At 43.4% G+C, this 25,808-nt stretch overlaps 1 protein-coding gene across 3 annotated transcripts in view; it reads left to right on the top strand.

Moving 5' to 3' along the window:
• Nucleotides 1-541: 541 nt before the first annotated feature.
• Nucleotides 542-25,808, top strand: part of TTC7B (tetratricopeptide repeat domain 7B) — a 309,423-nt gene continuing 284,156 nt past the window's right edge. For all 3 annotated transcript variants that reach the window (XM_077819262.1, XM_077819261.1, XM_077819260.1), the window contains exon 1: nt 542-800. In XM_077819262.1, the coding sequence (XP_077675388.1) occupies nt 680-800 (121 nt within the window). In that variant the 5' untranslated portion in view covers nt 542-679. The remainder of the gene's footprint in view (nt 801-25,808) is intronic.

The following is a 25,808-nucleotide window of genomic DNA, read 5'->3' as shown; positions in this document are numbered from 1 at the left end:
CTCTACGGCTGCTGCCCCCTACCCCCAGGGGGGCGCTCCGCCTTCCAGATCCTCTTCCACCGCAGCTGTAACGAGAGCAGGGCCGCTTCGTGCCCCTGCACGGGGTGGGGGGAGACACCTCAGCCTGGGCAACATCCGCCTCCCGCGCGTTCGGCGGGGGACGGTGTGGAGCAGGACAGGCTCGTGCGCGCGTTGCACGGGGGAAAAGGGGGCCCTGAGGACAGGGGCGGACTCGCACACTGAGGGGCGGAGCCCTGCAAAGGCTCAGCTTCGCTCTGCGGTGGGCGGCAGGAAGAGGCGTTAGCCGCGGCGCGGGCCGGACTGACAGGGGAGGGGGCTCTGGTGCAAAGACACGTTTAGAGCCCGACCCTCAACGGCCAGCTGCCGTTTCCCTGGCCCCGGGGGCAGGCGCGGGAGCTCGTGCAGCACAGCGCGGCCGGGGTGGGCTCTAACGCTCTCTGTCCACCCGCCGCTTTCACCGCCCCGCAGCCCGCTAAGGGAGGTGAGCGGCCTGACACCGCCCACGTCCCCTGCAGTGCCGCGGCGGCCCGCCAGGGGGCGCTGCTCCAGGCGTTCGGCGCCCTGCGCTCGGGTCGCGCAGCCCTCACGTTCCCCCTCCCTCACTGCAGCCGCCGCCGAGGAAGCGCCCGTGCCGCCGCCGCCCCCGGGGACTCCGGCCATGGCCACGAAGAAGGCGGGCTCGCGGCTGGAGACGGAGATCGAGCGGTGCCGCTCCGAGTGCCAATGGGAGCGGATCCCCGAGCTCGTCAAGCAGCTCTCGGCCAAGCTCATCGCCAACGGTGCGCGGCCGAGTCGGGTCGGCATGGGACGGACGGAGGGGGGCGGGCGGAGAGGACGGGAAGCTGGTGGCCACCAGCGCGGCCTCTTCTGGGGGTGTGGCGCCTGGGGCCGGCAGGTGCAGCGGGGAGGGGAACTGCTCGTGGGGCGGAGCGGGCAGAGGGAATGAATGAGCGAAGGGGGAGGAGGCGCTTCGCCCGCGCGCTGTCGTGGGGTCGGGGTGTCCTGCGCGCGCGCGCCGTGGTGGGGTGGGGGTCCTGCATGCATGCGCGCGCTGACGCTGTTGTTTTCCCGGCGTGTATGAGCCGTTGGTTCCTGAAGAGCTACGGTTGCGCGTGTGTTTGTAGTGCTAGAGCTATGCAGAAGTACAGGGAGCAGCCCCCACCCCACTGCAAGGGTGCGTGTCGTCTTCACGCTTGCGGTTACAGAATCATAGAAGACTGAGGTTGGAAGAGACATCAGGAGGTCGCCTAGTCCAACCGCCTGCTCAAAGCAGGACCAGCCCCAACTAAGTCATCCCAGCCAGGGCTTTGTCAAGCCAGCTTTAAAACCTCTAAGGATGGAGATTCCACCACCTCCCTTGGTAATCCATTTCAGTGCTTCACCACCCTCCTCCTGAAATAGTTTTTCCTAATATCCAACCTAGATCTCCCCCACTGCAACTTGAGACCATTGCTCCTTGTTCTGTCATCTGCCACCACTGAGAACAGCCTAGATCCATCCTCTTTGGAACCCCACTTAAGGCAGTTAGTTAAAGGCTGCTCTCAGATCCTCACCTCACTCTTGTCCTTGGGTAACAGGTGAGTTCTGGCCTCAGAGGAAGAAATGAAGTCTGTAGTTGCAATGAGGAGATTAGAATGGTGGGTAGAGGACTCTGCTTATGTTTATAAGGTGTAACTGGCTTTTACAGGGAGAGCAGGTATTTCTCTGTATAAATTGGGTGAATACACTTTGAAATGGGAGTACACGTCTTTTGCCCAAAGTGGTGTCCACTTGTGCTGATAGTCTGACAGGTTATCTTACGTTTTGAACTGTTGGCGAGACCCATTATTTTGAATCGTGAATGTTGTATTTTAAACTGGTGTTACATCTTGTGGGATATGCAGGTTGATAATGTACATGAAATTATTAAAACACTTCAATTTATAATTCATGCAATACTTGGACAAGTTTGGGTTATTGGTAGAAATACTGTATTTTTAAATAACTTTTTTAAAAATCAGCCCTGAGAAATGTAGCACTACACATAAGACATTTTTGCATAGTACCGTGTGCAAACTATCATTCTAATAAATATGTTGGAGTTAAATGGTTACAAAGTACAATTTAAAAATTAGAGAAATTAAGAGACGAAGGAAGAAATAATGTATCATCTGATTTGAAAATAGCCCATGAGGCATCAAGACCTAGGAAAGCTATTCCAATTGTCAGGCGATGTAGAGAGCAGGCTTCTGCACCAACAAAGATAAGATGCCTGTGTTTTGAAGCAGGTGTGCGTGTAGTGAACTTGGAGGGAATAAACAAATATGGTCTGCATGGTAGACTGGAGCTGTTTTGTGGAGGACTTGAAGTATGGTGATGTGGAACTTGGGTGGCTATAGAGAAGGTAGTTAAAATAGTGAGGGTGAACAGTGATAAAGGCATGGTTATGAGGCTTTCAGTTGTTCACGTGGAAAAGAGAAAAAACAAAACCTATCATCTGTGAGTGAACACTTTTCGCAAAACAATCACTCCATATCTGACCTCTCAGTCCTTGTCCTTTAAGAAAAACTGCACAAAACCTTCAAAAAGATGAGCCCGGGAACTTAAATTCATAACTCTTCTGGACACTAAAAAGGATAGACTTCTCAGACATTCTGGCTTTACGGTTCATTAGGACAACTTGTAACACACCCAGCTACCTACTGACCCTCCATTGTCATGACTGCAGAAGTGTTAATTGTCCATTGCATTTAAGTCCTACAACATGTGTGAACCCCTTATGCTTAACGGTCTGTCCTACATCACTTTTTATTAGTTTGAATGCTCTCATTTCCCTCTTCAGACTTGAAAAAGAGCTCTGTGAAGCTCATAAACTTGTCCCTTCCATCAACAGAAGTTGGTCCAGTAAAAGATATTCTCTCACCCACTTTGTGTGTGACATATCCTGGGACCATCATGGCTACAACAACACTGCACACAACAAATGTCACGGATAGTGTCTTAAATATAAAGGGAAGGATAAACACCTTTAAAATCCCTCCTGGCCAGAGGAAAAACCCTTTCACCTATAAAGGGTTAAGAAGCTAGGATAACCTCACTGGCATCTGACCAAAATGACCAATGAGGAGACAAGATACTTTCAAAAGCTGGAGGGAGGGAGAAACAAAGTCTCTGTCTGTCTGTCTGTGTGTGTGATGCATTTGCTGGGAACAGAAAGGAATGGAATCTTAGAACTTAGTAAGTAATCTAGCTAGATATGCGTTAGATTCTGTTTGTTTAAATGGCTGAGAAAATAAGCTATGCTGAATGGAATGGATATTCCTGTTTTTGTGTCTTTTTGTAACTTAAGGTTTTGCCTAGAGGGATTCTCTATGTTTTGAATCTAATTACCATGTAAGGTATTTACCATCCTGATTTTACAGAGGTGATTCTTTTACTTTTTTCTTCTATTAAAATTCTTCCTTTAAGAACCTGATTTCTTCTTTCATTGTTTTTAAGATCCAAGGGTTTGGGTCTGTGTTCACCTAGGTAAATTGGTGAGGATTTTTATCAAGCCTTCCCCAGGAAAGGGGGTGTAGGGTTTGGGGAGGATTTTGGGGGGAAAGATGTTTCCAAGCCGGCTGTGTCCCGGTTATATATCTGTTAGACGCTTGGTAGTGGTAGCAATAAAGTCCGAGGGAAAAAGAAAAATAGCTTGTACCTTGAGGAAGTTTTAACCTAAGCTAGTAAAAATAAGCTTAGGAGGTTTTCATGCAGGTCCCCACATCTGTAAACTAGAGTTCAGAGTGGGGAAGAACCTTGACAGGCAGTGTTGCAGAAGAGATGATAGGCAGCTTTGCACACCACAGGGAATATGGGAAGAGGGAGAAATTTCAGGGGCAAGGATGACAGCAATACACACAGTGAAAGCAGTAAGTCTGAATCAAAGGGAGAGAGAAGAAAGATGGAGTTGGATGTTGATTTTTGTTTCTCTTGTTCAAGAGAAGCAATTCAATTTGAAGACATTTAGGTGAATGAACCTGATACTAAGCCATAAATTAACTAGCTAAAACAAAGGTGGAAAGGGGAGGAGTCATTAAAGGTGTTAGGTGAAGGTGATGTTCTGCTGAGTATCTTTACAATAAAAGCAGATGTTAATGTTAAAGATACAGTAAAAAGAAAGGATGGCAGGAAAAATAAGGCTTACAAGTGAACCTTATGGGACTCCGAAGAGAAGGAATCATCATTAGGTATACAGAGAGGAGTTTAATAGGAGCCTTTGCAGGACAGAAGGAACTATAACATTATTATAATTATTAAAGATTGGGCACTTAACAAAACAGGAGTGCTCCCTTAAGAGAGAGCTCCTTGTAAACCCAGGTCCCAAAAGTGTTTGTATCTTCAGTCAAAGCCCAGCAGCATGTACGAGTTACCAGAGCCTGGTCAAGGTGTGGTTGACTTCAGATCTATGGCTCTGGTAACTCATACATGCTGCTGGGCTTTGATTGAAGATACAAACACTTTTGGGATATAGGAGCTTTCTCTTAAGGGAGCCCTCCTGTTTTGTTAAGTGCCCAATCTTTAATAATTATAATGATGTTATATTTCCTTCTGTCCTGCGAAGGCTCCTATTAAACTTCCGTTAAGTGCCCAATCTTTAATAATGTTGTAAATGTATAATCTGTTTGCAGCTGTAACTCTATTTTAATTAAGCTCTTGTTTTGGAATTTCTTTTGTTGTTTTAGACAACTTTTATGTGTGAAAAACTGATGTAGATAATAGTTTGCTACTTTTTAATGTAGATTATATTTATATAAAACCATAGGATTATGGCCATGATTATAGAAGATGTGTTAGAGGAGAACAAAGAATTGGTTCCCATCCCTATTGGAATGGTGGAACCAATGGAGATAGAGAAACCTGCAGGGTCAATTACTAGAATTAGGGCAAAATAGTTAGTTCAGGCTAATACAGTACCTTTAGAAGCGAAGTTGGAGATTAAGTCTCAGGAGCCACAGGAAGAGTCAAAAGAGGAAGTTTGCCTATCTGCAGACTGCTAGCAGCTTCAGCATTGCTAAGGAAGTCCCAGGGTGGCATCACAGAAGGTGAAGTTAAGTGTCATGATAGAGGAGGCAGCTAGTGATGTAAATAATAAAATGATTAAAGCAAAGGGGAAGGAGATATCCTCTCCTCTGTTAGTAAAAAATAATAAAAAAAAAAATCAGAAATATTCTGTTACTACTCCTAGTCCCAAATGCCCTATTGCCACAACTAAAGTTGTACAGGCTAACATACTGGATTTAAAAAAAATGCAAAAATTGAATTAAAACATAGTAAAAGTAATCCAAAAGCTTTCCAAAACAAAAGAAAAAGGGCCGTTAACAGTAAATCCTTTGTACAAAAAAATATAAGCAGCATTTGCAGGTAGTAAACAAAGTTCTCATGTATACAGGAGGTCCTTTCCCTGTATAGGTAGTTCCAGCTCACTTACGGAGGAAAATAATGTACATGGTTCATGACACTCCTACAGAAGAACACCAGGGAGTGGACAAAACTGTCCAGTGTCTTGCATCTGTGGAATGGTGGCGGCCACTTAAAATGAATGTGCAACAATATTGTAATAACTGTCTGGGATGTGCCCAAGCCAATCCAACTCCATCCAAAAGAAATGTGCCATTAAAATCTCAGGTGTATGAAGGTCCTTGGATGGCTTTGCAGATTGACTTTGTAGGTCCTTTGCCAAGGACTCAAAGAGGTAACCAATGCCTTTTAGTAGTTGTCAGTCCTTTTTTCAAAGTGGGTAGAGGCATTTCCTCTTAACGCCAATACTGCAGAAGCCATCGCCAAGGTCCTAGTAGAGTAAGTCTTCCCTCAGTGGGGAATCCCTGCAAAGGTAAAATCAAACCAGGGATCACATTTCACTGGACAGTTCTTTAAGGACTGTCTTAAATTAATGGAAGTCCCGCAAAAACTACACATCCCATACAGACCACAGTTATCTGGGTGGTGAAACAAACCAATCAAACTATAAAAGTAATGTTAAGAAATGGTTAATGCCAGTGGGCGTAACTGGGACACTCTCATGCCTCTAATTTTAATGGCATTTAACTGGCTGCATCTCCTAATAAAACACACTTTGAAGTAATAACAGGCCAAACGATGTAATTACCAAAACATTTAATTTGGCACATTAGTGGCACTCAATTAAAAAATATATAAATGAATATGTACCTGCAGAATCTGCAAGAACATTTAAATCAGGTCAACTTGCAGGTAGCTGCTAAATTGGGAAAATCCAGACAAAAGGCAAAGGCCTACTTTAACAAAATCCAAAAGAAGAATACTTGGAAAGTTAAAGACAAAGTAATGCTGTTATCATATAAAGCACCAAAGCATAGGCTTCTAATCAATGAATCGCACCCTTCTGAGTCATTGGTAAACTCAGTTCAGCAGTGTATGAAATTAGGATAAAAAAGGCAAGTGTAATAAAAGCAAAATTTACCATGCTAATCAGTTAAAGCTGTATCAATCATTCAGATCACAAAAGCAACTTCCTCCTCAGAACTTAAGTGAACAGCATCCAACAAAATTGCAACAACTAAAGTCCAGCAGATTGCAACCATAAAATGAACATTAACATTTCTAATTTACTACACCCTTATCATTGCTCTGAGGGTAAAACTAAGCCAAAATCACAAATTTGAAACTGAACTGTTACAACCCCATAAAACCAGATGACACGGTCATGTTCAGTTGCCTGAACATGTAAAACAAAACATACCAACACAAAAAAAATGGACTATTCTACTCAGCCCAAAACTAATCCACAGTCCAATCCACCAGGCTAAGGAAATTAAAGGGAAAGATGTTACCTTTAAATATCAATTGGTTAAAGTAATCTTGTTGCCATCCAGAGGCTGGAAAAAAATTTGTCCCTTAAATAATAACTCAAAGGGGGAAGGATGTCAAACCTATACCTCCTCACCAAGAAATGCAACTTCCCTAAAACACGAAATACCTTATGAAACTTAAAAAACCAAAGCCATTTCTAATAGTCTAATAATGGGAGGAAGTTTAACCTTATATAAACTTAAATATAAGAAATAAAAACAATATAAAGTACTCATTATAGCTACTTTTTAGACCAAACCAAAAAGCAAAAAATATGTACTAAATGTAACATTTAAACTTAAGGTTTGAAATCCAATTATTAACTGTAATTATAGCAATCCAATACCAAATAATGTAACTTGTCCAGTGATAAACGCAGAACCTGCTAGTGGTTTCACCACAATGCCCATAATAGGGAAAGTAATTAATCAGGTTCCGGTTATACATATTCCTGTAGTGTTAAATTTGTCTCATTAGTATCTAGAAAAATTTAGCTATTGTCAGCATACCAAAGTGGCTTCCTTTTTCCAAGTACAACTTGTGGATAGGATTGCAGCCTATCAACAACAAGTGCAAAATATTGTTCTTTTGGGGATGGATAATAAAATCCATAAACAACATACCTCAAGAAGAAAGTGTAGCTTAAATCTTCTTGAAAGTTTAGGATCCTTAACAGAACTATTTGATTCAGGAGTATCAATTTGAAACCAAGCGAATATGTAAAAAAATCGCAAACATATAAATTATGTGTTACAAAAAGAAGCCAACCAAGTGGTCAGTCCAGTGTTACCGGAAATAAAGGGATTGTCACAGGCAAAGCAAAAAAAAAAAACCCCACATATTTGAATTTATGCCAGCATTTATCAGTGATGCTATAAAAAAAAAATGAAATCTGTGACACCTCACCCCAACCAAAATGGTTGTTCTCTTTCTAAAAATTGTATAATGGCATGATCCTTGTATGTCTCATTCACAGTCTCATTACCAGTATTTAACCCAAACAAGAATATGTACAGGCAATTGGTAGCTGTCGATTCTATAGGTCACCTCAAAGGCGACATCTATAGGGAATGCATTAATGCACCTCCCTTGGTGGTCTATCACACTCCAGCTCAGATCTGAAAAGTACCACAAATGGCCTGTTGCTCTAAAAAAGGGCCTTAGTATATTTGTAGGTGTAATGTGTTTAAAACAAACACTGTTCTGTGTGAACTGCAGAGAAAAAAATTACAAAATTCATTGTTGTCATCCCTGGAAAGGCTGACTAAGTGAAAAAACTCCAACGGAAAAGGTAACCTATGCTGAAAATAGCCAATTTTGCATGGTTACCAATAAAAAGAAGTACCAATATGGTCCCTTAAAGTGTCCCGTCACAAAGCCAATTTTTTGTTTTATTCCAAAGCAACTTTAATAGGGAATCAAGCTATTTCCTTTATTGCCACTTTTAAAAACATCACCATTATCCAGTCCAACCCAGCCTATCAGGATTTAACTATCCAAAGTACACCCACCTTTCTTGTCTACATTCCCCCACTAGGGTTACAGTTAAAGTCATTATTGGCTCGTAAAAAACCGCACCTCATACAAATCACTAACGATATGGACAAAGCCAAACAAGCTATTACCCAGTTAACAAATAAGGGTAATAAGCCTGCAACAACTCCTGGGGAAAATTTTGAATTAAAAAATGGGTTATTATCTAAGGAATTGCAATTGAAATTATATTCTTGTTTTAGATTGCCTGCAGTATAAATCCAACAGGCCCAAGCAGAAACCTAAATGGGCACCAAATGTTAAGAATAATAAATATGTATACATGGTGCCCACTCCAAAAACATGCCAGGGTCCAAAATATCTTTTTAATACCCTTCCTTTACGCTGACTGAGGGAAAATGGTGTTAAAACTGTCCCCACAGATGCTTAACCACCTACATCCGTACCTGTGTGGCTGGGTTCATTGTTGCAAACCACCCCGTCAAATGGGGGCGTGCAGCCTATAGAATTAACCTGCTTGCTTGCATAGGTATATCTTTTCTTATAGTTTAAGTATTTGGTTTATTGTAATACTTTTAATATAAATTTATAAACCTACGTTCAGCTGTAATGCAAGGGACATACAGGCCATATCCTGTATGTTAAGCTAAGGCAAAGTTAGCGTATCTAAGTCTGGAACCTTTCACCCAATTAGCAAAGTTGGCTTGCATGTGTCTGAAACCTTTCACCCAGATAGCAAAGTCAGCACCCACACATATATCTGAGACCTTCACCTAAATACATAAATAATGGTAGAATGGCATACGGGCTTTCCAAGTCAGTACCCTCAAATGTAACAGGTACACCACAGGGAAAGAACCAAAATAATCGGGAAAACAAAAATAACATGTATAATAGGAATCGGCAGTGTTTGGCACATGGCCCGCCAGGGTAAACCTCCTGGTGGGCTAGGCTGGTTTGTTTACCTGCAGCATCTGCAGGTTCGGCTGATTGCTGTTCCCATTGGCTGCGGTTCACCGCTCCAGGCCAGTGGGGGCTGCGGGAAGTGGCCCGGGCTGAGGGATGTGCTGGCCGCCACTTCCCACAGACCCCATTGGCCTGGAGCAGTGAAACGCAGGCCGAACCTGCAAACACGGCAGGTAAACAAACTGTCCTGGCCCGCCAGGGTGCTTACCCTGGCAGGCTACGTGCCAAACGTTGCTGATCCCTGGTGTATAACCTAATGTCATTAATATGTGTGTACATGTCATCAATATGTGCTGTGACAGGGTCAGGCTGGATGGCTACAGGAGAGTGATAGAAGGTAGATACATTAGCCCTAAATTAAGGAGGTCCCTTTTCCCTGAGTAAGATAATGGGCTGTTCCAGAACAATCAGGTAGTTGCTGGAACCAGTTATGGCAGGCAGGCTAATTAGGACACCTGGAGCCAATTAAGAAGCTACTAGAGTCAATTAGGACAGGCAGGCTAATCAGGACACCTGGTTTAAAAAGGACCTCACTTCAGTTAGCGAGGCGCGTGCAGGGAGCTGGGAGCAAGAGGGCACAAGGAGCTGAGAGCGAGAAGGCATACTGCTGGAGGACTGAGGAGTATAAGCGTTATCAGAAATCAGGAGGAAGGTGCTGTGGTGAGGATAAAGAAGGTGTTGGGAGGAGGCCATGGGGAAGTAGCCCAGGGAGTTGTAGCTGTCACACAGTTGTTACAAGAAATGCTGTAGACAGCTGTGATCCACAGGGCCCTGCGCTGGAACCTGGAGTAGAGGGCCGGCCTTGGTTTCCCCCATTCCCCCAGCTCCCTATTGGATACAGGAGGAGTTGACCTGGACTGGGTGTCCCACCAGAGGGGAAGGTTCCTGGCCTGTCCCCCCGACCCACTAGGTGGGCCAGCAGAAACTGCATGAATTGTTCTCCTTCCTTTTACCCCATGCTGGCCAGTGATGAGGTTAGCTGAGTGGATGGCAGGTTTGAGCCACTAGCAAAAGTGGCCAAACTGGGGGCTGCCGTGAATCTCTGTCAAGTGAATAACGTACAAGCCAAGTGTCAACAAATACTCAAAGGCACCAGTCATCAAAATGCTATGGTTGTGAGTGTGGTTAAATTAAATAGAACAAAAATAATAAAACAAATTGGGAATTACTGGCCAAGTCTTCTTTTATTTATTTATTTTTTAAATACAGTGTTACCAAAATAAATATGAATGGTTTTGTAAAATTAAATACCTTTGGTTTCTCTGTCTGTGATATCTCAATTGCACTTTGGCTAACTGAAAAGAACATCTTCTCTGTCAGATAAATATATGAAGTTTTTCAGTCCTATTAGTCTAGTTTTGGCTAACTAGAGAACGAACAGGGAGGTATGAGTCAAATTTTTCTTGTGACAGAAAACTAGCAAGACCCTTACCTATGAAGATAAGTTCTGTTTGTACATAATGTTCAGAGCTTTGAAATGTAAAGTGTTCGAATGCTAAATATTATTAAGTGTTCAGAGTGAGATCATGCTTTTCGTTTTTCCATTTCAAGGTGGTACAGAAGTTGGATTTTCTCTATTTTGAGCCAGTCTGAGTTGGCTGCCATTCTTAATTATTATTTGCAAATGGACAGGAAACGTGCTCATAGCTTATAAAAATACCGTGAATCCTGCATGGGCAAAAGTTACTTTAAAAATAGGCTTCTGCCCTCAGTAGCATGTGTAAAAGTGACCTGTCCGTGGCTGCAGAAGGATCTAGTTTGAAAGTTGGAATTAAGAGGTTAGGAGCTTCTCACTGCTAATATTCTACCGAGACCTCTAGATTGGGATGCTGTAGCAGGAACTACCAATGGCTGGAATACTGTTGATTAGCAATTGCATGTAGCCAAAACTTGTCTCTGAAGTTATCTTTTTGATTGGAGAGTTGTTCTTAATGGTGACAGTCAACAGTGTTTTAAAAAAAATGTCAGACCCTCCAAAATTGTGAGATTGTCTTTAAAATCATGAGATCTTTAAAATATATTTTGGGTCCCTTTGATTTTACTTATGTGAGTTTTGAGCCTCTAATGTTCGCACTTTCAAGCTTTTCTCCGCAATTATGAGGGCTAGACATTTTTTTTTAAAGCTGAGATTCTCACATCAAATGACTCCTGAAACTGGGGCTCTCACAAAAACACTGAATATCATGATAGTCAAGGCCACTGGCAAGTTGCAAATTCATGACATTGTGTAGTGATGAAACAGGAGGTAGCTCAAAATAAATTATTACAATGGAATTTTATATCATGATTGTAGTTGCTCAAAAAAATCAGACCACACTTCCTCCAAACAGCAGTTTTTACAATTCTTTTTTATTGTTCATATTTTGGAAAGATAAGATCCATATAGTGTCAGTTTGGGAATACAACTGAGTGGATGAAGTGGTTACAGCTCATGGATTTCCCCTCATTTGCAGACCTGCTTCCAACCCCATGTCACTGCTACTGAGAATTTGACTCTCCTGAATTGCACTGGGGTCTGTGGGTCTTGCTGAAAAACAACATGATCCACGGTACCAAAGAGGCAACCCATTTTCTAGACACCTTAGTTGATATGAAATGTCACACTATATACAAAAGAGAGAAAACTTTCCACTGACGCCTTTCTAATGAGGTTGCATGCGCATGCCACAAGTACAAAGTAAACTCTTTGACAAATTGTAGCGCAAAAGAAACATTGCTTGCAGTTCTGAAGTTTGCCATTACAGATGTACAAAACATTTAACACCTTCTTTTTAATTTTCTAATCTATTTCTGTTAAGTTTCTTGCCTTCTCTTCCTTGCCTCATTTGTTTTGATCTGTCTGCCTTATTTCTTAGTTTGTGTGTGTTTGGGTTTTTTGGGCTCCTTTCCCTGGCTGCCGCCGCCACCTTCTCCTAGTGTTTTGTTTCATGTTAATCCTACTTTTCCTTATGTTTACCCTGCTTCATGTGGGAGCAGAGCAGTAAATTTGAAGTGGACAGAATATTTGTCATTTTCACTGTGCTGCTTCCATTGTACCTGGAGATTAGTAGGAAGTAAGGCTGTTTGATTAATTGCAGTTAACTTATGCGATTAAAAATAATCACGATTAAAAAAATTAATTGTGATTAATCGCTGTTTTAATTGCATTGTTAAACTGTAGAGTACCAATTGAAATTTATTAAGTATTTTGGATGTGTTTCTACATTTTCATATATATCGTATTCTGTGTTGTAACTGAAATCAGCGTATTTGAAAATGTAGAAAACATCAGTGATGAGCTGCCAGAAGCTGAAGATCCGGTTCCTTCAGTCGCTCCGGGTCTTTGGCAGCACTTCAGTTGCAGGTTCTTCACTGTCTCCGGGTCTTCAGCGGTACTGAAGGACCTGCTGCTGAAGACCCCGGAACGAGTGAAGGGCCCGCTGCCGAAATGCTGCCGAAGGCGCGCAGTGCCTCCGGGTGAGTACAAATTCACAGGGGGAGCCGAGAGCTCAGGCAGGACAGGAGTGAGGGGAGCCAAGAGCTTGGGCGGGATGGGCAGGACAGGAATTTGCCCACCCCTTTAACAACCGGTTCTCAACTGGCTGCAAAATTTAGCAACTGGTTCTCAACTGGCTGCAAAATTTAGCAGCTGGTTCACGCGAACTGGCTCCAGCTCACCACTGGAAAACATCCAAAATATTTAAATAAATGGTATTCTATTATTGTTTAACAGTGTGATTAATTGTGATTAATTTTTTTAATCGCTTGACAGCCTGAGTAGGAAAGAAGAATGGATCTTGTCAATTTCAGTTTGTTTTGTTCCCATGTGGAGTAAAAGCCAAGAGGATCAGGGGCTTCTTGTGTGTCAGGAGCTGCCTACTCTGTTGTAAACTAATTCTTTATTCTCTTTCCACACAAATCAGATGCAAGTATTTTTCACTTATTTTGACTTTGTTTCAGAACAAAACTGATGTAATAAGATGTGGAACAGAATTGCTGTTCTCAGTAAATATCTTCTGCCTAAGAGAGATGATGGTGGTACTATTCAGATTGTGGCATCTTGATTTTGATAACTGGAGGGGAATATTGTGAGTTGTGACAAGATATCTGTGCTTCCAAACTGTGGAAGTAGTGGATGACTTAATCTATCTAGGCACTAAACTGTCATCAAATTGGCGCAGCCAGTCACACACCCTAAGGAAAAATGGTTTAGCAGCCTCATACATGAAGGACTTAGATAAGGTCTGGAGTCAAAGCAGGTGAAACTATATACAAAAGTGTGGATTTATCAAACCAATTCTTGCAGTCCTCTTATATGGATCTGAAACACGTACATTACCTAAAAAGGTATCAGGAGACTGGAGGCATTTCATGTGCATTGCCACTAGCGACTACTGGGTATAAGATGGATTGACTTTATCAGAAATAGGGACGCATTGTTGAAAACTGGTCTCGAGATAACTGAGATTGTCATTAGCTAACACCAGCTGGCCCTTTTTGGTCATGTGTCCTGCCTCTGATACAATCCCAGCATATCAAGATCTCAAGATGGAACTAAAGGCCAGGAGGTTAACCTGGCTGTAATAAACCTGTGGAGCAGTTACATACTTGGAATAAAGATGTACAGTGTGATCATGGCTGCTCAGTGCTAGGGACCTCTGCTGCTTAAGCATGTTGTTGTTGAGGAGGATATTGTAGAGACCTTGTTTCTGAAGATTTCCCACTGTTGCACTTGCAGAAACTAGACTCCCAACAAATATCGGATTTGTTTGTTACATTATGTGTTTTCCTCTTATAGACAGGCAAAGAGTCCTGTGGCACTTTATAGACTGACAGACGTATTGGAGCATAAACTTTCGTGGGTGAATACCCACTTTGTCGGAAGTATGTAATGGAAATTCCCAGAGGCAGGTATAAATATGCAAGCAAGAGTCAGGCTAGGGATAACAAGGTTAATTCAATCAGGGAGGATGAGGCCCTCTTCTAGTAGTTGAGGTGTGAACACCAAGGGAGGAGAAACTGCTTTTGTAGTTGGCTAGCCATTCAGAGTCTTTGCTTAATCCTGAGCTGATAGTGTCAAATTTGCAAATGAACTGAAGCTCAGCAGTTTCTCGTTGGAAGTCTGGTCCTGAAGTTTTTTTGCTGCAGGATAGCTACCGGTAAATCTGCTGTTGTGTGTCCAGCGAGGTTGAAGTGTTCTCCTACAGGTTTTTGTATATTGCCATTCCTAATATCTGATTTTTGTCCATTTGTCCTTTTATGTAGGGACTGTCCAGTTTGGCTGATGTACATAGCAGAGGGGCATTGCTGGCACATGATGGAGTGTATTACATTGGTGGACGTGCAGGTGAATGAGCCAGTGATCGTGTGGCTGATCAGGTTAGGTCCTGTGATGGTGTTGCTGGTGTAGATATGTGGGCAGAGTTGGCACCGAGGTTTGTTGCATGAATTGGTTCCTGAGTTAGAGTTACTATGGTGTGGTGTGTAGTTGCTGGTGAGAATATGCTTCTGGTTGGCGGGTTGTCTGTGGGCGAGGACTGGCCTGCCTCCCAAGGCCTGTAAAAGTGAAGGATTGTTGTCCAGGATGGGTTGTAGATCAGTGATGATGTGTTGGAGATGACTGTATGTGATGGCCAGTGGAGTTCTCTTGGTTTCTTTCTTGGGCTTGTCTCGCAGCAGTAGGCTTCTGGGTACACGTCTGGCTCTGTTGATCTGTTTCCTTATTTCCTTGTGCGGGTATCGTAGTTTTGAGAATGCTTGGTGAAGATCTTGTAGGTGTTGGTCTCTGACTAAAGGGTTGGAGCAATGCGGTTGTACCTCAGTGCCTGGCTGTAGACAATGGATCGTGAGGTGTGTCCGGGATGGAAGCTGGAGGCATGAAGGTAGGCATAGTGTTCGGTGGGTTTTGGGTATAGGGTGGTGTTAATGTGACCGTCACTTATTTGCACGTGGTGTCTAGGAAGTGGACTTCCCATGTAGATTGGTCCAGGCTAAGGTTGATGGTGAGGTAGAAGCTGTTGAAATCGTGGTGGAATTCTTCCAGGGTTTCCTTCCCATGGTCCAGATGATGAAGATGTCATCAATGTAATGTAGGCAGAGAAGGGGCGAGAGCTGAGGAAGCATTGTTTCAGGTCAGCCATAAAAATGTTGGCATATTGTGGGGCCATGCGGGTGCCCATAGCGGTGCCACTGCTCTGAAGGAATATATTGTCACCAAATTTGAAATAATTGTGCATGAGGATAAAGTTACGGAGCTCAGCAACCAGTTGTGTTGTGGCATCATCAGGGATACTGTTCCTGACAGCTTGTATTCCATCTGTGTGTGGGATGTTTGTGTAGAGTGCCTCTACATCCATGGTGGCTAGGATGGTGTTTACTGGAAGATCACCAATGCATTGTAGTTTTCTCAGGAAATCAGTGGTGTCACGGAGATAGCTGGGAGTGCTAGTGGTGTAGGGTCTGAGTAGAGAGTCCACATATCTGGACAGTCCTTCAGTGAGAGTGCCAATGCCCGAGATGATGAGGCAGCCAAGGTTTCTGGGTTGTGGATCTTAGGTAGTAGATAGAATAACCCCGGTCGGGGCTCTAAGGGTATGTTGATTTGTTCCGGTGTTAGTGTAGGGAGTGTCCTGAATAGCTGGTGCAGTTTCTTAGTGTATTCCTCAGTGGGATCTGAGGAAAATGGCCTGTAGAATTGGTATTTGAGAGTTGTCTGGCAGCCTCCTTTTGGTAGTCAGACCTGTTCACAACTCTTATAGACAGAGTTTTTAATGCCACATACAGTCGTTTGCCACACATTTGCCTTTATAAAACCTCATTTTCAGTTGCTTGTAAGTTTGCTAAACTTTAAACATTCGGGCTGAATTTTTCCATGCTCACCGTCTGTCACAGACGGATTTTAATTTTCGATTTTTGTAAAGTTTCTGCAGAAATGGTTCAGCTGTTTCTGAGAATGAGATTAGGCAAAATACATTGTGGTGTTCATGTTCTAAAAAATTTCTGCCAACTTGTTCTTTGAAAAGTTGTAGTGCCCCCAAGCTTTGGCAGAGGATTGCCTCTCTGTAAGGGATGATTTTTGGTGTTCCCATGAAAAAGTGCCCAAATTTGACCAAACTGTAAACCTTTGAAAAATCTCAATTTACACCTGCTCAGTAGAGATTTGCTAGAATTTGATAGCTAAGTTCTCTGAAGACTCTGTGCATGCTGAGAATGCTCCAACCTGAAATCCGGGGGTAAAGGAGACTGGGAACAAGTAACTGGAGTGTAGAAAGAGAGGGTAGGACAGAGACATAAGTGGTCAGGATTGGGGGGAACAGGGACAGTAGGGTCTTTGATCACTACAGAACGTTCCCCTCCAGAGTCTCAAATGGAATCAAAGATTCCTGAATCTCAGCATTCCTCTGCTACTAGTGGGTGGCTGTGAAACTCACTGGCAAAGAGTGTAGTGGCTCTTTGACCTCAAGGATGAGAGCCTACTACAGCTGCTATCATTTACTTTGTTAGCTAAAGTGGAAGGGATCTGTGCTATGCATCTAAAGGTTCCAACTCTGCTGATGACCCATGTGGATGTCAATATGATTCTACATGATGGATTATCTATTTTTTTTTTCAGTTAAAAAAAAAACGAGAAAATTACTTTTAAAAACACCTACATTAAAAGAACATTGAGGTAGACTGTTCAGCCTTCTTGTGTATTTGCATTGTATTTGCAAATACACGATCACATACTATGTTTTTCCACAGGACCCCTTCTTCATTTCATGAACAGGATGAACTGCAGTGGGAATGAATTCATAGATTTTTAAGGCCAAAAGGAACAATTGAATGATCTAGTTCTGTGTAATTTCACTGAGCCCAGCAACTTGTGTTTGACTAAAGAGACCTTAAAGACAGAAGGGACCATCATGATCATTTAGTCTGACCTTCTGCACATTACAGGCCACAGAATCTCATCCACTCACTCCTGTAAGAGGCGTATAATTTCTAGCTGAATTGAGGTCTTGATTTAAAGACTTCAAGAGCCCCCAGGGTCTCTGCCAACCTGACCTGGGGGAAATCCTTTTCTGATCCCAAATATGGTGATCTTCTATAAAGGCATCCAGACTTAACTTGAAGACATCAAGAGATGGAGAATCCATCACTTCTCTCAGTAGTTTCTTCCAGTTGTTGATCATCTTCACTTAAAAGTTTTTGCTTGTTTCTAATTTGGATTTGTCTAGATTTAAATTCTAGCCATTGGTTCTTGTTATGCCTTTCTCAGCTACTAGTATCTGCTGTTTTCTTCCCGTGAAGGTATAGGTACAATATAATCAAGTAATCTGTTGATCTTTTTCTGATTGCATCTTCGTTTCTCACTTTCCGGTATTTTTTCCAGCACTCCAATCATTTTTGTGGCTCTTCTCTGCATCCTCTCCAATTTTTTAACATCCTTTTAAAAATGTGGACAGTAGAACTGGATACTATATTCCAGTATCAGTCTCACCAAAGCTGTATTCAGGGGTAAAATCACCTCCCTCCTTTTCCTCCCCTCCAAGGATTGCATTAGCCTTTGTTCCCACAGTATGTTAGTGGGGGCTTATGTTGCGTTGCTTGTCCACTATGATCTTAAATCCTTTTCAGAGTTGATGTTTTCCAGGATATAGTCTGCCTCCCCCAATCCTCCCCACACACTTACTGGATTTATGGCCAGCATTGTTAGTTCCTAGATGACCATGCATGTATGTGGCAAACTCACAGCCAAACCAGGGCTGCTCACTCAGGTTGCTGCTGCATGCCTGAGGGCTGATTCACTGCAGGCTCTGTTGAGTGCTGACTCACCACAGCACCTATCACTGAGCAGATCCTGGGTCAGATGACCACAGGCTCAGGTATTTCCACAGCCTCACCAGAGTCTGAGCAACAGAGCTACCTGGCCAGGAACCTTTCTGCTGCCTTTCAGTACATCAGCCTCCAGCAACTCCCAACCTGCCTTACAGTACATCAGACTCCTGCCCCAGCCTTGCTTGAGCCCTGTCCTTTTCCCCCTTGCACTAGCCTCACTCCAGCGACATCACTGACCTGCTCTAGCCTTGCCTCCTCTTCCTCCTGTGACAGATCCATGGGGTACAACCTGGAACTGTGGGAACACTCCGCTCCCTTAACTCTTCAGCCTGCGGCTGTCTCTCACGATGCTTTGCTAGTGACAAGCAGCAAACCTCTCCAGATGCTGTGATCACTTAGTCAACAACATGCAGGGACACACCTGGGTAAGTTCCCCCAGTATGCTTGCCAGCAAGTTAAAGAGGTATGGGCTGGATGAATGGACTATAAGGTGGATAGAAAGCTGGCTAGATCCTTGGGCTCAACAGATAGTGATCAATGGCTCCATGTCTAGTTGGCAGCCAGTATCAAGTGGAGTGCTCCAAGGGTCGGTCCTGAGGCCGGTTTTGTTCAGTATCTTCATTAATGATCTGGAAGATGGCGTGGATTGCACCCTCAGCAAGTTTGCAGATGACACTTAACTGGGAGGAGTGGTAGATATGCTGGAAGGTAGGGGTAGAATACAGAGGGCCCTAGATAAATTAGAGGATTGGGCCAAAAGTAATCTGATGAGGTTCAACAAGGACAAGTACAGAGTTCTGCACTTAGGACGGAAGAATCCCATGCACTGCTACAGACTAGGGACCGAGTGGCTAGGCAGCAGTTCTGCAGAAAAGGACCTAGGTGTTGCAGGGGATGAGAAGCTGGATATGAGTCAACAGTGTGCCCTTGTTGCCAAGAAGGCTAATGGCATTTTGGGCTGTGTAAGTGGGAGCATTGCCAGCAGATCGAGGGATGTGATCGTTCCCCTCATCTGGAGTACTGTGTCCAGTTTTGGGCCCCACACTACAAGAAAGATGTGGAAAAACTGGAAAGAGTCCAGCGGAGGGCAACGAAAATGATTAGGGGGCTGGAGCAGATGATTTATGAGGAGAGGCTGAGAGAACTGGGATTATTTAGTCTGCAGAAGAGAAGAATGAGGGGGGATTTGATAGCTGCTTTCAACTACCTGAAAGGGGGTTCCAAAGAGGATGGCTCTAGACTGTTCTCAGTGGTAGCAGATGACAGAACAAGGAGTAATGGTCTGAAGTTGCAGTGCGGGAAGTTTAGGTTGGATATTAGGGAAAAACTTTTTCACTAGGAGGGTGGTGAGGCACTGGAATGGGTTACTTAGGGAGGTGGTGGAATCTCCTTCCTTAGATATTTTTAAGGTCAGGCTTGACAAAGCCCTGGCTGGGATGATTTAGTTGGTGATTGGTCCTGCTTTGAGCAGAGGGTTGGATTAGATGACCTCCTGAGGTCCCTTCCAACCCTGATATTCTATGATTCTATGAATCTAAGTTGCATGAATGGTCTCTAAGGCAGTGGTTCTCAAACTTTAGCAACCCAAGGAACCCTGTTTTGATTAAAAAATTTTCAGGGACCCCCAAGTCCTCCTTTTCAGCTCCAGGCCCCGTCCCCACTCCACCCCTTCCCCCAAGGCTCCACTCCCTCCCCACCTCTTCCCACGCCCCCTCGTTCACTCCATCCACCCTCTCTCCATCGCTCGCTCTCCCCCTCCCTCACTTTCACCAGGCTGGTGGAAGGGCTTGGGGTGCAGGGTGCAGGCTCTGGGAAGGAGTTTGGGTGCTAGGTGCCCCTCCTCTTCCCCCCCGGGACATGCCGTCCGCTTCCGGAAGCAGCATGCGGCCAGGGCAGACCTGTCTTAGCCCTACTGTGCTGCCGGAGTTTTAGGCAAAAAATCTCCTGGTTTGGCTTGAGTAGCCTACGGGAGATAGAGGGAGGAGGAGGAGGAGTTGATCAGCGGGGTCCGTAGACCCCCTGGAGTACCCTCGTGGACCCCCAGGGGTCCATGGACCCCAGTTTGAGAAATGCTGCTCTAAGCCATTAATCAACCATACACAGGAGAACAGCAGCAAATCCCCCTCGCTTTGCACCCCAGAAATGTACCACTTTACACTGATCAAGACCCTGTTGAACAGGGTGGATTTGATTTAAATCACTAGTCAGGAAGACTCGATTTAATCATGGATTTCTACATAAAGGTGCATTCTTGTTGGTTGTTACAGAATTAAGACGTATTCTTCACAACTCAGAGATAGATGTAGGCTTCATTTTTAGAAGGTACACACTATACATGTTTAAACTCATTTATTTTGAAAACTTTTCAGATAAGTTTTACAGCTATATCAGAAAATGAATGATTGTTTGGTTATTTCATTTACCAAAGATAATTGAAGCAGATAGTTCACCTCCCAGTGACTTCATAAATATCTCCAGTTCAACAGGTTAATAATTAATATTTGGAGGATTTTCTTGCCATGCTGTATTAGAAGGAGAACATCACCAGCAGACATTTAAATTGTTTTGTGTATGCTGGATTTTTTTTTTCTTCAACAGCAAACATATACTATTTTAACAAAACAAGCACATGAATTTTTGAATTAAGTTAAACATTCACATTTTTTAAAATCAGGTTTGTTTTTGTTAAAACTGTTTTTAACTAAAATAGTTAAATGAAATATTTTTTTTAAAAAAACAGAAATTAAATTGACTATGTCGGCCAGGTCAATATGAGAAACTTAAAATATTGGCTTCTGCAGTTAACTCAGGCGTCTTCACCTTCATTTTCCTGTTCGTTCATAATCTGGAAAAGAAGAACAAGCTTTCAGGTCCCAAATTATTTTTCAGGTCCCAAATGATTTCTCAATTTGGAATGAATTAGTCCAAAGCAAGAAAATATTCTTTCTACACGGGCAGAAGAAGCTACTGCTGTTAAAAGTGAGATTATCACTTCAACAGTCTCTGAATCCAAGTGCCTAAGTGACTTCCACCAGTTCACTGGTGTGACTTTCTTTAAAAGATCGTCAGCAAACATATATTTCTTGAATGGTTAATCTTAAGCTCTGAAGTTTATTATAGTTGGCATTATGGAGGAATGATTGCTGGATGTCCATGTCATGGCCAACTCTTCTTCTTCAGCAGTTAAGGTTTGACCCTGGTACCGAGCATTGAGAATATTTGCAAGAAAATGAACTGGAGATAGTGCTTGTCCCATTCGTTTTTTTAATGCTTGTAATTTTAACTCTGTCAGTGCATATTTCTCTTCTAAGATCTCACTCAGCTCCTTCCAAATTTCAACAGCATCAGCAATAAAACAGCTATTTCCCTGCATTTTGTTCAAGGCTACAGAAATAGGCTTCAGGGTACTTATTCAGCATGTGTTCAACATTTGTCTTAAGCCCAATGTTAAGAACTTTGGCTGTGACAGTGCCATCTTTTTTTTTTTCACGATTTTGTTCACAAACTGTCATCCGATTAAGCTAGTTCTTGATATAGTGCTCAAAAGAGTCCACTACTATGTTCCATTGCATGTCTTGTGGGAGAGTTAGCTTGGTTCCTCCCACTTTTTTCAGAGCAGCTGCTGCAAAATGGTTGTTACAGAAGTACATTGCAGTTTAAACAACTTTAGCCTTTATTTCTGGAACACTGAAGTGTTTGGCTAGGAGGTGCATCAAATGAGCACTGCAATTGTATGTTATTATCTTGGGACTCTCTTCTAAATAATTTCTTCTCATCTTTGATACATTTGCAGCATTGTCTGTGACCAAGCAGCGTCCCAGACATTTGAATTTTTTTCACAGTTTGTTATAGCTTTTACTGCTGCTACTTGTAAGTATTTTGCTGTGTGTGCATTTCTTGATATATCAGTTGTTTCTGTAAGGAAGATATTCTGTTCTTCTGTTGTCACACAAGCACATACAACAGGATCATAGTGGACATTGCTTCACCCATCAAGACTCAGGTTAACAATTTTACCCTCTAGACCTTTTGCACACTGCTCAATTTCTCTTTCATACACTTTATCCTGCAATTTGCCTGTGACATCTGCTCTGTTGGGTGGACTGTATTCTGGTCTTAATGTCTGAATCACGTTTATGAAGTGTGGGTTCTCAATCATATGGAAAGGAGTGATTGTTGCATAAACAAACTGGGCAATTTTTTCATCAATTACCTCTTTTTGTAATCTGCTGTTTCTTATCACAAACGTATCTATGGTTGTTTCTGGATGATGGAGTTTTTTTTTTCTTTTTGCTACATGTGATATACTGTGGCTATGTGACATAAATGATGTGACTGAAACGCTATCATTGGCAGATAACTCTGAAACTATAGAAAATGATGGTGATCTTGAAGGTGGATAGTCTTCTGAAACCTGTATGTTGAGGATGGATTCTCCTAAACAAAATAAGTCAGTGCAGTTATTTAATTATTATTACCATACTGCTCATTTAGTATTACTCATTGCATTCACTGACACTTAGTACTTACTTTAAAGGTGAAATTGTAAAAGGAAGATCTGCCTATTTCAGCCATTTATTTTTTTATCACAACTGCATCTAAAATGGTACTACCGTGGACTAATAACTATATTTTTTGCTCAAAAATGAGAATTCAAGAATAGTCCAGAAGGAAGACAGGCAGTCCTTAAGATCTTGCATATTCAGGCATGTTCCTTTCATCATCTTCAACGCTGCTTCCTCCTGAGAAGGAACACTTCTCATGATGGTGTTTCATTCGGGAAACCAGGCCTTGTATTTCTTTGTTGCACTCTTCGCATTTTGCATGCATGCCTGTCTTACTCACAGGTAGAGGAACTTCATTAAAATATTCCCAAACTGGCTCTCTTTTATGGTCTGCTGTCATAATAGGTTTTCTCTTCTCGTGAGAGAATCGGATGGTAGATCTCAAATCAGTGAAGACTACACTCAGAAAGACCACATGACTTCTGAAATATGCTGCTCAAATGGTTTCCCTTTTGATTCTACTGCCTGTCCCTCCCTTCTCACATTTATCTCCAGACCTCTTCTCCTTGTCCAGGACGTAAAGGGCCTGCTACAGCTGGGAACGGTGGAGGAAGTTCCTTGTGAGTGAAGGAACAAGGAATTCTATTCCCGTTACTTTCTAATCCCAAAGGCCAAAGGCGGTCTAAGACCCATCTTGGACCTGCAAGACCTCAACAAATACCTAAAGAAGTTGAAGTTCCACATGGTCTCCCTGGCCTCCATCATACCCTCCCTGGATCTGGGAGACTGGTATGCCGCCCTCGACTTGAAGGATGCTTAGTTTCATTTAGTGATCTTCCATGGACACAGATGCTTCCTGCGCATCACAGTGGGATCGGACCACTACCAGTTTGCAGTCCTCCCTTTCGGCCTAGCAACAGCACCAAGGGTGTTTACCAAGTGCATGTCAGTGGTAGCAGCTTACCTCAGGCTTTGGGGTATTCAAATATACTTGTATCTCGATGACTGTCTGATCAAAGGCTGCTCCAGGTCTCAAGTCTAATGGGACATTGCGGTGCGACAGGTCACGTGCCAGTCCTGGGCCTGTTGGTGAACTACAAGAAATCAACATTCTATCTGGTGCAAAGGATAGTGTTTATCGGAGTGGTGCTCGACTCCACCTGTGCCAGAGCTTTCCCATCACAGGAGAGGTTCCAGATGATGGTGGACTTCATCGCAGGGGAATCTCTGCGTTCGCTCTAACCACAGCCAGGTACATCTGCATCTGCTGGGCCACATGGCAGCATGTACATGTGTCATCCACCATGCGAGGCTTCAGAATGTGACCCTTGCAGCAGTAGCTGGCGACAGTCTATTCCCAGTCCAGAGAGCACTTGCACAAGGTTGTTACTGTTCCACCAGTGATACTTACATCCCTGCAGTAGTGGACCGACCCCAAGGCTGTCCTGGAAGGAGTTGCATTCGATAGCGCACACCACTCAGTCAAACTGATATTGGACGCTTCGGCCATTGGCTGGGGAGTGCATCTAGGTGAGCTACAGACCCAAGGGACATGATCCCCAGAGGAGATGACGTTGCACATAAATGTCAAGGAGCTCAGAGTGGTACGTGTGGCCTGTGGGGTCTTCCTACTGCATCTGTCAGGCAAAGTGGTGAGAGTGTTTACAGACAATACGGCCTAGATGCTCTACACTCCAGAGGGTGTCAGAGCTGGTCCCCTAATGATACCACCGAGGGGAAAACTTCCGGCACCAGTGCATGTGGCAAGCACACACACCTAATATGGAATGAACACGAGTAACACTTCTAGAAGAACACCAGTTACGGAACAGGTAACTGTCTTTTTCCCAAATGCTTTAGACAAACTCACTGGTAAAGATAAACATTAAAAGAAGTTTGTTTATTACAGAAAGATTTAAAGTGATTATAAGTGGTCGGCATAAAGGTCGGAGATAGTTATCTAAGAAATAAAAAGTAAACACTCATTCTAAATCCTAAACTTTATCATTCTTAGTAAGATTTGAATCAAACAGTTTTTCTCACTTCATTGGATGTTACAGGCACATTACAATTCTTAATATACAGTCTAAATTCCCTTCTCAGCCTGGGACCAATCTCCCCAGTTCAAAGTTCTTGTCTTCCCAGCGTTCTTGTTGCCTTCAGAGTAGGTGGAGGAGGAGTGAGGTGGTCTCATGATGTCACTGTCCCTTATTTTATACTCTCAATTCATGTCCCTGGAAAAACACTGGTCCAGACATGTCCTGGTGGGCTTTGCTGAGTCAGAGAGTTAAGCAGTCCCCATTGTGTGGTGCTTGCACAACTGTCTCTTATTGAATTGTAAATCTCTTGGTTACAATTCCCCTGCTGGTCCATGGTTGTTGATAGTCATTTAATGCCCGCCTGGGTGTGGGTCACCTCCTTTGTGGTCCCTGGAGAGCTGGCTGTGGGTGTCTCCCAGACTCTCAACATATTTCAATAACAGCCATATAGCAGAATCTCATAACTTCATACACAATAACTATGTATGTACTGTGACAAAGCTCTGTCCTTGCCTTCGTGGATCCTGTGTGTCCTGGCAGATTTCGCTAGCTTCAGAGGCTCACTGTGACCCTCCACATAACCCTTCTCTCTCTAGGGACAAGGGTCACAGTCTACTGAGCCATTTTCATCATAAGCCAGCGAGGGAGGTGAGGAGAAGTTGTCCTTCCTTGCACAGTCTCTGTTGTCTCCCAGTCTCAGTGATTAATTGGGCAAAGAGGGGGGGAGCCCGGGCCCACCCTCTACTCGGGGCTCCAGCCTAGGGACCCTAATAGAATCAGCTATGGTAGCTGACCTTTTAGAAACATGACATGTACAATTCCCTGGGCTACTTCCCCCACAGCAGCCCTCACTTCCTCAAGCTCCACTTCACCCTTACCTCAGGGCCTCCTTCCTTGTGCCTGATATGGTGTGTACTACTCCGTCTCTGCAACAGTGCAGCTTCCTCCCACAGCTCATGACATGCACACCCACCTGACTAACTTGGAGGCTTTTAACTAGTTTCAGCCAGCCCCTGATTGGCTTCAGGTGTCCCAATCAACCTAGCATTCTCCCTGCCTTCTGGAAAGTTCTTAATTGGCCCCAGGTGTCTTAATTGACCTGGAGCAGCTGCCATTTCACTTATCCTGGTACCAG

The sequence above is a fragment of the Eretmochelys imbricata genome, chromosome 6 (genome assembly GCF_965152235.1).
Source record: "Eretmochelys imbricata isolate rEreImb1 chromosome 6, rEreImb1.hap1, whole genome shotgun sequence".
NCBI lineage: Eukaryota > Metazoa > Chordata > Testudines > Cheloniidae > Eretmochelys > Eretmochelys imbricata.
This window is presented reverse-complemented; position numbering and strand designations above follow the sequence as displayed.